At 41.0% G+C, this 15,773-nt stretch overlaps 1 protein-coding gene across 2 annotated transcripts in view; it reads left to right on the top strand.

Moving 5' to 3' along the window:
- ASMTL (acetylserotonin O-methyltransferase like) overlaps window positions 1–15,773 on the top strand; it is a 365,075-nt gene that overhangs the window by 145,030 nt on the left and 204,272 nt on the right. For both annotated transcript variants that reach the window (XM_053706428.1, XM_053706427.1), the window contains exon 6: window positions 127–191. In XM_053706428.1, the coding sequence (XP_053562403.1) occupies window positions 127–191 (65 nt within the window). The remainder of the gene's footprint in view (window positions 1–126; window positions 192–15,773) is intronic.

Below are 15,773 nucleotides of genomic sequence, written 5' to 3'. Positions count from 1 at the left end.
GTACAACTAATATATCAGCCACTAGACCCTATACAATAGTGTATACAGAAAGAGAAAATAGTGTGCCCTCAAATCATTCCTCTGTTAAAAAATATTTGTGTATTCATTTTATTTCTAATTTTTTAGGTTAAGCGGCAAAGAGCACAGTGTCTTTACAGGAGTTGCAATTGTTCATTGCAAGAGCCAAGAAGGTAAACTGCTATAGCCCTCTGGGTGTTTGTTAGAATATAAATCATATGTACATTATTATGTTACGCAATTAAATTTAGATGTATTGCCCTTTAAGAAGACTAGCATTTGCTTAGTGTAATATGCAGTTTTATAGAGGAGGCTCCGGTTAGGCTGGGTAACAGTGTTTTGACATCTCTAAGGGGTTATAAGTCTTGGTGTACTATTGTTTATTAAAAAGCAACCAAAAGTGTTTTTACTATATTATATGAACACCTGTTTTTCTCCCGGTGGTAGCTCCACCCCTCAGAGTTCTCAGGCTTTTTGTCTATCAAGCCAGAGCCTCAGCAACTGGATTATTACTGCAAAAGTTTGAGCCAGATTCTAACCTTATTTCCAGTGCCTACCAGTCCCATGAAGGGGGCGAGTACACACACAGGAGCTGCCAGGGGGTACTTAAGGGCTATATAATATATATAGGGTCTTTAGGGTTTTCTACACTGAGAGATAATTGAGGTGTCTGAGGGAGTGTAACTTAGTATAGTGGGCTCTCTACCAGGTATTGTCTGTACTAATACTTATATATAGTGTTATTGCATACTTTGTTAAAATTGAAATCTGGAACAAAATGTATTCCACTAATATCTGTATTGAGAAGTCAGTTTTCTGATTTCCCTCTCTCAAATCTGTGAGAATGGTATACCTCAAATTTTGCATACATATCATTCTCTCTGTACTTGTCACTCAGGGGGGAACTACTGTTTTTTTTTTTTTTTTTTTACATAGGCAGAACTCCTCTCTCTGTGGATGCAATACATTACATGTCCTATGCTATTAGTATACACAATTCTATAGTATAAACACCTCTAGGTATATACTTTTCTTTCATTGTGCTCTGCATGTTTATTTCAGTCTGCAAGATTTATCTGTATTTTTATACAACAATGAAGATCCTTTTAGATAAGATCTAGAATGTGCGCTTTTTGCTGAAGCAAGTGCTTGCTACCTGCAATTCCTAAGCTTGATAAGGTATATGAGGACAGGGTGGTGCCTCAGGCTTTCCCCGTTCCTGTTAAAATGGCTAATATTATTAAGAATGAATCGGAGCGATTAGGTTCTTCCTTTACCCCTTCTTCTTGTTCCGGATTCTCAGCTTGAGCTGTGGGGTACTGTCCTTAAGGTGAATGGTGCTATCTCCACGCTCGCAAAGCGGACAACTATTCCCCTCGAGGATAGTTTGTCGTTCAAAGAGCCCATGGATAAAAAGTTGGAAAACATGTTAAGAAAGATGTTTCAACACACAGGGTTTGTTTTTAAGCCGGCAGCGGCCGTAGGCATGTTTGCCGGAGCTGCAACATATTGGTGTGAATCCCTGTGTGAAATTGTCGAGGGGGAGACGTCCATCGACGAGATGAAGGATAAGATTAAGGTGCTGAAGGTCGCCAATTCTTTCATTTGTGATGCCAATATGCAAATTATTCGCCTGAACGCTAAGGTGTCAGGTTTTTCCATTTTAGCTCGCAGGGCTCTGTGGCTAAAGTCTTGGTCCTAAATCGAGGCTGTTGTCCCTGTCTTTTCAAGGAAAGATTCTGTTCGGTGCAGGATTGGATTTGATCATATCCATGGTTATGGGAGGTAAGGGAGCTTTCCTACCGTGCGGACAAGACCCAGCGCCAGCAGCTCGCTGCGAAAGCGGACCAGTCCAAGGGAACTTGGAAGCCGGTTCATTCTTGGAACAAGTCTAAGCAAAGCAAGAAGCCTGCCGAGACAAAATCGGCATGAAGGGGCGGCCCCCGACCGGTCTCCGGACCGAGTAGGGGCAGATTATCTCTCTTCTCAGAAGCCTGGTTACAGGACGTTCAGGAACCTTGGGTTCTGAAGGTTGTCGCCCAGGGTTAAAGGATAGGGTTCAGATCCCATCCGCCCAGGGGCAGATTCCTCCTGTCAAACCTGTCTTCAAGAACAGAAAAGAAAGAGGCCTTTCTAGAGTGTGTGAGGGATCTCTCTGCGTTATCGTACTAGTACCCCAAGCAGAAAGGGGTCTAGGGTACTATTCAAATCTTTTCGTGGACATCCTAGTCGAGGCGCCGTCGCTCAGTCTCGCAGAGGATCATTCGAGGGCTCTTCTTCTTTTGCTATAATCTCACGGTTGAAAGATCAACTCAGGAAAGAGTTCCCTGGTTCCCAGCAACAGGGTGGCGTTCCTGGGCACGATAATAGACTCTATGTCCATGAAAATATTTCTCACAGACCATCAACGCAGGTAGATTGCGTCCTTTTGTCTTGCCCTTCAGTCCTCCTCAAGCCCCTCTGTGGCTTAGTGTATGGAGGTGATCGGACTCATGGTTTCCAGCATAGACGTCATTCCATTCGCCAGGTACCATCTCAGACCTCTTAAATTGTGCATGTTGAGACAGTGGAATGGCGATCATTCAGATCTATCACAGCAGATATCTATGGATGCTCGGACTCGGATCTCCCTATCTTGGTGGATCCGTCCGGAGCAGCTGTCCATGGGGACATCCTACTTGAGACCGCCCTGGGAGATTTTGACCATGGACGCAAGTCTGGCAGGATGGGGAGCTGTTTGGGGTGCCAAATTGCACAAGGAAAATGGACCTGGGAGGAGTCTCTCCTTCAGACAAATATTATGGAACTCTGAGCAATCTACAATGCTCTGAAGGCATGGCCTCCTCTGGGGTCGTTCAGCTTCATCAGATTCCAGACCGACAACATTACCTTGGCTTACATCAACCATCAGGGGGTACGAGGAGCTCCCTAGCTATGAGGGAGGTGTCTCAGATCTTGGAGTGGGCAGAGTCCCACAGCTGCTCGCTCTCATCGATTCACATTCCAGGTGTGGACAACTGGGAAGCAAATTTTCTCAGCATGCAATCCTTCTATCCGGTGGAATGGTCTCTCCACACCAAAGTGTTTGCAGAGATTTGTCTCAGGTGGGGATCGCCGGAGATAGATCTCATGGTGTCCAGACTCAATTGCAAGCTACCCCGATATGGGTCGACGTCCAGGGATCCCCAGGCAGAGCTGATAGATTCCTTGGCGTTGCCTTGGGGGGTTAAGCCTAGCTTACATTTTTCCACCGTTACCACTACTACCTCGTTTAGCGGCACGCATCAAACAGGAGTGAGCTTCGGCCATTCTGATTGCTCCATCGTGGCCGCGGAGGATGTGGTTTGCGGATCTGGTGGGGATGTCATCCTCTCCGCTGTGGAGGTTACCCTGTCGCAGGGATCTGCTGGAACATGATCCTTTTCAACATCAAAACCTTGATTCTTTGAGGCTGACTGCATGGCGATTGAACGCCTAGTCTTGGCCAAGAGAGGCTTTTCTGAAAGTGTGATTAACACGCTAATTCAGGCAAGGAAGCCAGTCACTCATCGCATCTACCATAAGGTGTGGAGGACTTACTTGTCCTGGTGTGAGAAGCATGGATATCTTTGGCATAGGGTGAAGGTATCCAGGATTCTGTCCTTTCTCCAAGAGGATTTGGAGAAGGGTCTTGCCGCCAGTTCCTTAAAGGGACAGATTTCTGCATTATCAGTCTTGTTGCATAGGAGACTTGCTGAGCTCCCTGACATACAATCTTTTGTTCAGGCTCTGTCTAGAATCAGGCCTGTCTTTAGACAGTCTGCTCCTCCATGGAGCTTAAACTTGGTCCTTAAGGTATTGCAGAAGGTTCCGTTTGAGCCTATGCACTCCATTGACATTAAGATTCTGTCCTGGAAGGTTCTTTTCCTGTTGGCCATTGCTTCGACACGCAGAGTATCTGAACTGGCTGCCTTGCAATGTGAGCTTCCTTATCTTGTTTTTCATGTGGATATGGCTGTGCTTCTCACTGGTTTGGGGCTTCTTCCCAAGGTGGTGTCTAACCGTACCATCAATCAGGAAATGCTTATGTCATGTACAGATTTATTAAACTTTGTATAAACATATGTATAAGTTCCTACATTTTGGGATCCATCCAGAAAAATAGTTTGGTTATCCGGGCTAATTCTCTTTGTCCTTCAGGAGGTTGAGTGTTTTTATTTTCTTTAAAGCACAGTAGGGTACTCCTTATTGGCTTCTGGTCCCATCTAAAAGTTGCCAATGCTCCTTCAGAGGCAACAACCTTTATTAAAGGATTTGAAGGATAGGGGAATAATGAATTCCAGTACCTGTGCAATCTCAATATTCAAGTGTTAGTTAGAATTAGTCTACTGATGGAACCTATTTCTCCACCCTTGAGTCTGAACTTACTTTTCTCTTTATTACAAGGTTCTTCTCTTGAACCATTGCATGCCATTAATATCGACTATTATCTTGGAAAGTACTCAATTAGCAATCTTTTCAGCAAAAATAGTTTTTTAAATTGCCAGCCTTGTCTTGTGATTCTACATTCCTTACTATTCACAAGGTGAAGGCTATACTTTGGTATTTTCCTTAGGAAGAAAATATTCAGTACAATCAATAGATGATTGTTCCTTTATTGTGTTCAGATCCTGCTAAAGTAGCGGATCTTATTATTATATTATCTGAATGTAGTAAACTTTGAAGTTCTATCTACAATAAAATATTTCAGTCAAACTTCTAATTTTTTTTTTTTTACTACTGAGTCTAGTAAGGGACAGAAAGCTACTAAGGTTACATTGGCCTCTTGACCCATAAAAAGGGATTCAAGACTTTCTTGAAGGCGGGAAGGGTCGCCTTCTATAAGAGTATTACAGCTCTTTCTACAAGTACAATTGCAACATTGTGCGTTTTTAAAAAAATGATGCATCTTTGGAGCAGATTTGCAAAGCTGCAACATGTCTTCTCTGCGTACTTTTTTTCAGAGTTTATCGCTTTTGAGGTTTTGTTTTTTCACAAGCAGCTTTTGAAAGTAAAGTCCTTCAGGCCGCAGTGTCGGCTAAATAAGAACTGCTAGAAAAATTGCCCCACCCTTTACGTAACATAAACCACTATTTTGGGTATTAATGCCATAAGTTATGGAGGACTGTGGGCCATCATCATTTTACGAAAGAAAACAAAATTTATGCTTGCCTTATAAATCATTTTCTTTCAGAATGATAATGATCCGCAGGCCCCGCACATTTCAATGTTTGGGCAACAGTTCTAATGACACCTCTACAGACCATGCTCTGTCTTTCCTACCTAATGTTTCCTTTTCTCTACTTGGCTAAACTAAGAGAGAGGTGGGAGGGATTTTTAAGCTCTTGTATGGGTACTTGACCTCTACCTAGTGGCAGAAATATATCCCATATGTTATGGAGGACTGTGTACCATCATCATTCCGAAAAAAAAATAATTTATCAGGAGCATTTATTTGTTTTTCTCATTTGAAATAGAAGATTTTGCCTTTTGTATCCCCATCTATACTGTTCATTTCAGAACTTAAAGGGACATGAAACACATACTTTTTCTTTCAGAATTCAGATTTTGCATACTTATTTTAACAACGTTTCAACTTCTGTTACATATCTTGCTTAATTCTCTTTGTATTCTTTCTTGAAGGACCAGCAATGCACTACTGAAAGCTATCTGAATACTTCCGTAAGCCAATGATTAGGCATATATGTACAGCCACCAATCAGCTAGCTCACACCTCCCTAGCCTACCTAGCTATGCTTTTCAAAAAATGATACCAGGAGAACAACGTAAATTAGATAAAAGAAGTAAATTGGAAAGCTGTTTAAAATTGAATGTTCTGTCTGAATCATGAAAGAAAAAGGGTTTCATGTCCCTTTTTAATTTCTGGTTAAAAAAGAAAACACACATAAACAGGAAGGTTTAGAAACTTTAGATAAATAATGCTCCTAGTGGGGGGCTGTGACAGAGGTTCTAAAATGTTAATTTTCCATTGTTCTTTCTAAGTATTAGCGTTTAAGTAAACGGTAATAAAGAAGATAAGGAGTAATTTGTGTAATTAATTAGAGATAAAATAATGAGGTATTCTCTCCCTACAAGATCAGCCCATTGTATTGGGTTAGCAGAAACCGCTATTTCATATACAAAAATATACCAAAATAATACATTTCACATACATTTTAAACTCTGCTGCTCATAAAGCAAGTAATTGGAAACACATTAAGGATAAACCAATTTACACTGTCTTTTAAAAAAAAGTTAAAATACATTTTCACAGCCACAATTCATGTAACTTTACACTTGTTATTTTTAAGTTATCAAGTCACAACACAGATATCTACTTTCCCATAAAAACAAAAGCTGCTGTAAGAGAAGCCTAGAAACTGCTGATTACTAAATGAGTGGACAATGTTGAATTATGACAGACTAATTGAACTTTGGCTGGGGAAAAAGAGCTGTTTATTTTAAATAAAGGAATAACACTAAAGCAGCCTGCATAAAAGAAATTCCACCTTTTCAGTATAGATTGGGTGTTCCATTTAAGATCATTTTATATTGGGGGATATAAATAAATATATCAAATATGAATGTGTGTATATGATCTAATACACAATCTCTGTTGAATGCTTTTTTGTAAAATATTAAAGGAACAGTCTACTCCAGAATATTTTTTCTTTCATGTAATTAGCAAGAGTCCATGAGCTAGTGACGTATGGGATATACATTCCTACCAGGAGGGGCAAAGTTTCCCAAACCTCAAAATGCCTATAAATACACCCCTCACCACACCCACAAATCAGTTTTACAAACTTTGCCTCCTATGGAGGTGGTGAAGTAAGTTTGTGCTAGATTCTACGTTGATATGCGCTCCGCAGCAGGTTGGAGCCCGGTTTTCCTCTCAGCGTGCAGTGAATGTCAGAGGGATGTGAGGAGAGTATTGCCTATTTGAATTCAATGAACTCCTTCTACGGGGTCTATTTCATAGGTTCTCTGTTATCGGTCGTAGAGATTCATCTCTTGCCTCCCTTTTCAGATCGACGATATACTCTTATCTATACCATTACCTCTACTGATTTTCGTTTCAGTACTGGTTTGGCTTTCTACAACATGTAGATGAGTGTCCTGGGGTAAGTAAGTCTTATTTTCTGTGACACTCTAAGCTATGGTTGGGCACTTTTTTATAAAGTTCTAAATATATGTATTCAAACATTTATTTGCCTTGACTCAGGATGTTCAACGTTCCTTATTTCAGACAGTCAGTTTCATATTTGGGATAATGCATATGAATAAATCATTTTTTCTTACCTTAAAATTTGACTTTTTTCCCTGTGGGCTGTTAGGCTCGCGGGGGCTGAAAATGCTTCATTTTATTGCGTCATTCTTGGCGCGGACTTTTTTGGCGCAAATTTTTTTTTCTGTTTCCGGCGTCATACGTGTCGCCGGAAGTTGCGTCATTTTTTGACGTTTTTTTGCACCAAAAGTGTCGGCGTTCCGGATGTGGCGTCATTTTTGGCGCCAAAAGCATTTAGGCGCCAAATAATGTGGGCGTCTTTTTTGGCGCTAAAAAAATATGGGCGTCACTATTGTCTCCACATTATTTAAGTCTCATTATTTATTGCTTCTGGTTGCTAGAAGCTTGTTCACTGGCATTTTTTCCCATTCCTGAAACTGTCATTTAAGGAATTCGATCAATTTTGCTTTATATGTTGTTTTTTCTATTATATATTGCAAGATGTCCCACGTTGACACTGAGTCAGAAGATACTTCTGGAAAATCGCTGCCTGGTGCTGGATCTACCAAAGTTAAGTGTATCTGCTGTAAACTTGTGGTATCTGTTCCTCCAGCTGTTGTTTGTACTGATTGTCATGACAAACTTGTTAATGCAGATAATATTTCCTTTAGTAATGTTACATTACCTGTTGCTGTTCCGTCAACATCTAATACTCAGAGTGTTCCTGATAACATAAGAGATTTTGTTTCTAAATCCATTAAGAAGGCTATGTCTGTTATTCCTCCTTCTAGTAAACGTAAAAAGTCTTTTAAAACTTCTCATTTTTCAGATTAATTTTTAAATGAACATAATCATTCTGATTCTGATAATGGTTCTTCTGGTTCAGAGGATTCTGTCTCAGAGGTTGATGCTGATAAATCTTCATATTTATTTAAAATGGAATTTATTCGTTCTTTACTTAAAGAAGTCCTAATTGCATTAGAAATAGAGGATTCTGGTCCTCTTGATACTAAATCTAAACGTTTAAATAAGGTTTTTAAATCTCCTGTAGTTATTCCAGAAGTTTTTCCTGTCCCTGATGCTATTTCTGAAGTAATTTCCAGGGAATGGAATAATTTGGGTAATTCATTTACTCCTTCTAAACGTTTTAAGCAATTATATCCTGTGCCATCTGACAGATTAGAGTTTTGGGACAAAATCCCTAAGGTTGATGGGGCTGTCTCTACTCTTGCTAAGCGTACTACTCTTCCTACGGCAGATAGTACTTCCTTTAAGGATGTCAGGTATATGTCTCTAGCTATTTTAGCTAGAAGAGCTTTATGGCTTAAAACTTGGAATGCTGATATGTCTTCTAAGTCTACTCTGCTTTCCCTTTCTTTCCAGGGTAATAAATTATTTGGTTCTCAGTTGGATTCTATTATCTCAACTGTTACTGGAGGGAAAGGAACTTTTTTACCACAGGATAAAAAATCTAAAGGTAAATTTAGGTCTAATAATCGTTTTCGTTCCTTTCGTCACAATAAGGAACAAAAGCCTGATCCTTCATCCTCAGGAGCGGTATCAGTTTGGAAACCATCTCCAGTCTGGAATAAATCCAAGCCTTTTAGAAAATCAAAGCCAGCTCCCAAGTCCACATGAAGGTGCGGCCCTCATTCCAGCTCAGCTGGTAGGGGGCAGATTACGTTTTTTCAAAGATATTTGGATCAATTCCATTCACAATCTTTGGATTCAGAACATTGTTTCAGAAGGGTACAGAATTGGCTTCAAGATAAGGCCTCCTGTAAAGAGATTTTTTCTTTCCCGTGTCCCAGTAAACCCAGCGAAGGCTCGAGCATTTCTGAAATGTGTTTCAGATCTAGAGTTGGCTGGAGTAATTATGCCAGTTCCAGTTCTGGAACAGGGGCTGGGGTTTTATTCAAATCTCTTCATTGTACCAAAGAAGGAGAATTCCTTCAGACCAGTTCTGGATCTAAAAAATTTGAATCGTTATGTAAGGATACCAACATTCAAAATGGTAACTGTAAGGACTATCCTGCCTTTTGTTCAGCAAGGGCATTATATGTCTACAATAGATTTACAGGATGCATATCTGCATATTCCGATTCATCCAGATCACTATCAGTTTCTGAGATTCTCTTTCCTAGACAAGCATTACCAGTTTGTGGCTCTACCGTTTGGCCTAGCAACAGCTCCAAGAATTTTTACAAAGGTTCTTGGTGCCCTTCTGTCTGTAATCAGAGAACAGGGTATTGTGGTATTTCCTTATTTGGACGATATCTTGGTACTTGCTCAGTCTTCACATTTAGCAGAATCTCATACGAATCGACTTGTGTTGTTTCTTCAAGATCATGGTTGGAGGATCAATTTACCAAAAAGTTCATTGATTCCTCAGACAAGGGTAACCTTTTTAGGTTTCCAGATAGATTCAGTGTCCATGACTCTGTCTTTGACAGACAAGAGACATCTAAAATTGATATTAGCTTGTCAAAACCTTCAGTCACAATCATTCCCTTCGGTAGCCTTATGCATGGAAATTCTAGGTCTTATGACTGCTGCATCGGACGCGATCCCCTTTGCTCGTTTTCACATGCGACCTCTTCAGCTCTGTATGCTGAACCAGTGGTGCAGGGATTACACAAAGATATCTCAATTAATATCTTTAAAACCGATTGTACGACACTCCCTGACGTGGTGGACAGATCACCATCGTTTAGTTCAGGGGGCTTCTTTTGTTCTTCCGACCTGGACTGTAATTTCAACAGATGCAAGTCTTACAGGTTAGGGAGCTGTGTGGGGGTCTCTGACAGCACAAGGGGTTTGGGAATCTCAGGAGGTGAGATTACCGATCAATATTTTGGAACTCCGTGCAATTTTCAGAGCTCTTCAGTCATGGCCTCTTCTAAAGAGAGAATCATTCATTTGTTTTCAGACAGACAATGTCACAACTGTGGCATACATCAATCATCAAGGAGGGACTCACAGTCCTCTGGCTATGAAAGAAGTATCTCGAATTCTGGTATGGGCGGAATCCAGCTCCTGTCTAGTTTCTGCGGTTCATATCCCAGGTATAGACAATTGGGAAGCGGATTATCTCAGTCGCCAAACGTTACATCCGGGCGAATGGTCTCTTCACCCAGAGGTATTTCTTCAGATTGTTCAAATGTGGGGACTTCCAGAAATAGATCTGATGGCCTCTCATCTAAACAAGAAACTTCCCAGGTATCTGTCCAGATCCAGGGATCCTCAAGCGGAAGCAGTGGATGCATTGTCACTTCCTTGGAAGTATCATCCTGCCTATATCTTTCTGCCTCTAGTTCTTCTTCCAAGAGTAATCTCCAAGATTCTGAAGGAATGCTAGTTTGTTCTGCTGGTAGCTCCAGCATGGCCTCACAGGTTTTGGTATGCGGATCTTGTCCGGATGGCCTCTTGCTAACCGTGGACTCTTCCGTTAAGACCAGACCTTCTGTCACAAGGTCCTTTTTTCCATCAGGATCTCAAATCCTTAAATTTAAAGGTATGGAGATTGAACGCTTGATTCTTAGTCAAAGAGGTTTCTCTGACTCTGTGATTAATACTATGTTACAGGCTCGTAAATCCGTATCTAGGGAGATATATTATAGAGTCTGGAAGACTTACATTTCTTGGTGTCTTTCTCATCTTTTTTCCTGGCATTCTTTTAGAATTCCGAGAATTTTACAGTTTCTTCAGGATGGTTTGGATAAAGGTTTGTCTGCAAGTTCCTTGAAAGGACAAATCTCTGCTCTTTCTGTTCTTTTTCACAGAAAGATTGCTAATCTTCCTGATTTTCATTGTTTTGTACAAGCTTTGGTTCGTATAAAACCTGTCATTAAGTCAATTTCTCCTTCTTGGAGTTTGAATTTGGTTCTGGGGGCTCTTCAAGCTCCTCCGTTTGAACCTATGCATTCATTGGACATTAAATTACTTTCTTGGAAAGTTTTGTTCCTTTTGGCCATCTCTTCTGCCAGAAGAGTTTCTGAATTATCTGCTCTTTCTTGTGAGTCTCCTTTTCTGATTTTTCACCAGGATAAGGCGGTGTTGCGAACTTCTTTTAAATTTTTACCTAAGGTTGTGAATTCTAACAACATTAGTAGAGAAATTGTGTTTCCTTCATTATGTCCTAATCCTAAGAATTCTAAGGAGAAATTATTGCATTCTTTGGATGTAGTTAGAGCTTTTAAATATTATGTTGAAGCTACTAAGAATTTCCGAAAGACTTCTAGTCTATTTGTTATCTTTTCCAGTTCTAGGAAAGGTCAGAAGGCCTCTGCCATTTCTTTGGCATCTTGGTTGAAATTTTTAATTCATCATGCTTATGTCGAGTCGGGTAAAACTCCGCCTCAAAGGATTACAGCTCATTCTACTAGGTCAGTTTCTACTTCCTGGGCATTTAGGAATGAAGCTTCGGTTGATCAGATTTGCAAAGCAGCGACTTGGTCTTCTTTGCATACTTTTACTAAATTCCACCATTTTGATGTGTTTTCTTCTTCTGAAGCTGTTTTTGGTAGAAAAGTACTTCAGGCAGCTGTTTCAGTTTGATTCTTCTGCTTATATTTTCAGTTTTTTTCTTTATAAGATTTAAACTTTATTTTTGGGTGTGGATTTTTTTCAGCGGAATTGGCTGTCTTTATTTTATCCCTCCCTCTCTAGTGACTCTTGCGTGGAAGATCCACATCTTGGGTAGTCATTATCCCATACGTCACTAGCTCATGGACTCTTGCTAATTACATGAAAGAAAACATAATTTATGTAAGAACTTACCTGATAAATTCATTTCTTTCATATTAGCAAGAGTCCATGAGGCCCACCCTTTTTTGTGGTGGTTATGATTTTTTTGTATAAAGCACAATTATTCCAATTCCTTATATTTATGCTTCGCACTTTTTTCTTATCACCCCACTTCTTGGCTATTCGTTAAACTGATTTGTGGGTGTGGTGAGGGGTGTATTTATAGGCATTTTGAGGTTTGGGAAACTTTGCCCCTCCTGGTAGGAATTTATATCCCATACGTCACTAGCTCATGGACTCTTGCTAATATGAAAGAAATGAATTTATCAGGTAAGTTCTTACATAAATTATGTTTTTTGATGAAAACTTTTTTTATTAAGGTTTTTCAGAATTTTAAAGTACAAGCAAACAAATCAGCACTACATGGATCTTAAGCTGGTTATACAAACATTTCATGAGTGGCCATTTTAATTTCAAGTCAACAAGAGGTCCCATATGAAAACAAACCCCAGAACAAGGCTACAAGGCTAACATTCCATCCATCCTACATTGGACATGCGCTCCTAGTCAGCTTGTATTCCCCTTCTAACATTACTTTTCATCTCTTCATAATACATTATTTACGATTCCCAGTTCATGACAAATTGATTTTGTCTGTCCCATAAAGTCGCTGTTAAGCTACTCATGTGATAGTGATGTTAGAGTTTTCGAAGAATGTAATCAAATGACGGGGGTACTGACCTCCAGAATCTAGCTATACTGATCCTTGTGATTGTACAGATCATTGCAGTTAGTTTGTACTGGTGAGTATGTTTTCTGCCGGGAAATGGAGTAGGGCCTGCTCAGGTGTGAGTGTGATATCTTTTGAGAATAGGCGACTAAGGAACCTAGATATCCGGTCCCACAATTCACTAATCCTAGGACATTGCCACCACATATTGATGTATGTCCCCTGCTCCCCACATCCTCTATAACACAAGGAACTATTTGAATTATCCCTATTGTGGAATCTTGTGGGGTAAAAATACCACCCAAATGCCACCTTCATGAAATTTTCTTTTAAGAATGCATTGACTGAAAAGGACGTGCCTTTATTATTATTATTATTATTATTATTATTATTATTATTATTATTATTATTATGTTTATTATTATTCTTTATTTATAAAGCGGAAACAGATTCTGCAGCGCTGTTCATATGTAACAAAGATAAAAGGACAGTACAATATGAGACACCAGACAAAATGTAACAAACAAATACAGGAGGAATTGGGAGCCCTGTTCCCGTGGGAACTTACAATCTAAATGGGTAGGAGGGTGAGAAACAGGAGGTGGGGACTGCAAAGGTGGGAATGATGTTAGTGTGAAGTTAGATGAGGGCAACTATTAGGCAAGTGGAATTCATTAGTTACTGATTTAGTTATAGGCTTCCCTGAACAAGAAGGTCTTTAGGGAGCGTTTAAAGGAGGAGAGGTTGGGGGAAAGTCTGACAGCTCGAGGAAGTGCGTTCCAGAGGGTTGGTGCAGTCTCAGTTGAGTGTTGTGGACGAAAGCCAGATTGCAGGGGGTCAAGCAATGAGTTGGAGGATAGGAAGTGTGTTAGGCGATCGAAAACAAGTTTTTCCAGGACTTTAGAAGCTTGCGGAAGTAGTGATATGGGGCGGTAGTTTGCAGGAGAATTGGGGTCGAGGGAGGGTTTTTTGAGGATGGGGGTGACCTTTGCATGTTTGATGGAAATGAACCAGTAGTAAGGAATCGGTTGAATATGTGACTAAGAGCTGGGGTGAGGGTAGAGGACATAGAAGGTATTAGATGTGAAGGGATAGGGTCAAGGGGGAAGGGATAGGGTCAAGGAGGTGTGAGAAAGATATTAGGGAACTCACTTCATTCTCAGATATTAGGGAACTCACTTCATTCTCAGTGGTTGGGGGGAAGGTACTAAGAGTGTTGGAGTGGGTGACTGGGGGCGGAGATGAAAGGTTGCAGTTTTGTGGTGGGATGTTACTTCTGATGGTAAGTGTATTGTTGAAAAAGTAGTCTGCCAAGTCTTGAGCACTAAAGTCAGATGAGGGGGGTGGTGCAGGTGGATAGAGGAGAGTGTTGAAAGTGGAGAAGAGACGTTTAGGGTTTGAGGAGTGAGAAGATATGAGAGAAGAGAAGTAGTTTTGCTTGGCTAAGTGAAGGGCAGAGGAGTAAGAATAAAGAATGAACTTATAGTGTAGGAAATAGAGTTCAGAGCGGGATTTCCTCCAGGCACGTTCAGCAGCATGGGAGCATTTTTGTAGATAGCGTGTTTGCTGATAGTGCCAGGACTGGAGCTGACGATGTGGGGTTTTGCGTATTTGTGGAGGAGCAAGGGTGTTTAGTGCAGAGGAGAGAGTATTGTTATAGTGGTTTGTAGCAAGGTCAGGGCAGGATACCGTGGAAGTGTGGGGAAGGCGTTTTTGAATAAGGTTAGAAAGTTGGAGAGGATCCACAGTGTGCAGATTTCTACAGGTGCGGAGGCGGGGGGTAGAAATAGGTTTAGCCTGTACATTGAGATTATAGGTGAGCAGATGGTGGTCTAAGATGGGAAATGGGCGACAGGTGACATCAGAAGGGGAGCAGAGGTAGGAGAATACCAGATCAAGAGAGTGTCCGTCACGGTGAGTAGGGAATAGGGTGGATTGTGAAAGACTAAAGGAGTTTGTGAGTGAGAGAAGTTTAGAGGCAGCAGGGATAGATGGGTTATCAATGGGGATGTTGAAGTCCCCTAGGATTAGAGCAGGTGTATTTGTAGAGAGAAAGTGAGAAAGCCAGGCAGCAAAGTTGTCGAGGAATTGGGAGGTTGGTCCAGGGGGGCGATAGATAACTGCCACCTTGAGGGAGAGGGTGGAGAAATGCGGATGCAATGGACTTCAAAGGAGGAGAAAGAGAGAGATGGATGAGGATGGAGGTGCTGATAGGAGCAGGAGGGGGACAGTAAGATTCCAACACCGCCACCGTGTCTCTCACCTGGGCTAGGTGTGTGGCTAAAGTGGAGACCGCTGTGCGTTAGAGCAGCAATGGAAGCAGTGTCAGAGGAAGAAAACCAGGTTTCAGTAATTGCTAGAAGATTGAAAGCGTTAGAAACAAACAGGTCGTGAACAGTTGTAAGTTTGTTACAGACAAAGCGTGCATTCCAGAGGGCACAAAAAAAAGAGGGGATAAGCGCTGTGGGTTAATGGAGATGAGATTGTGTTGGGATTGCGTGACCTTGAGTTTGTATTTTGGGGGACTGAGCGAGAGTGTAAGAGTGTGGTGATTGCTGCAGGGCCAGGGTTAGGAGAGACATCACCAGAAGCAAGCAGTAGTAGCAGTGAGAGTGACAGAAGGTGGGAGTGAGACTTGTAGGAGCGGGTATTACTAGACACAGGAGAGTTAGATGGGGTAGTATTGCTAAGGAAACAGAGTAGATCATGAGAGGACAGCATAGGGGATGAGAGGTGGGAGGGAGAGATATGGATATTGTGGGGATTATTGATGTTATAAGGGCATGCAATGAGTTTTAGGAAGATGGCAGACAGAAAGATCAGAAAGGACATAGAGAACATTGTGCAGGTGTATAGTTAGTAAGGATTTCCTGTTAGTGGGATCTGCAGTTTCCCCTCCAGTTCTTAACTCGGCCACTTATAATTCAGAGCCACTTTGAATCTCAGAGCCAGCTCTCAGCTGTATATAGTAGTAAAATTAGGGTTGGAATGATTTGATTCAAGGCAGCTGTGTTACAAGTAGACTAGTTAGGT

Source organism: Bombina bombina, chromosome 3 (assembly GCF_027579735.1).
Source record: "Bombina bombina isolate aBomBom1 chromosome 3, aBomBom1.pri, whole genome shotgun sequence".
Lineage (NCBI taxonomy): Eukaryota > Metazoa > Chordata > Amphibia > Anura > Bombinatoridae > Bombina > Bombina bombina.
The sequence above is the reverse complement of the archived record's forward strand: the minus strand, read 5'-3'. Positions and strand labels throughout refer to the sequence as shown.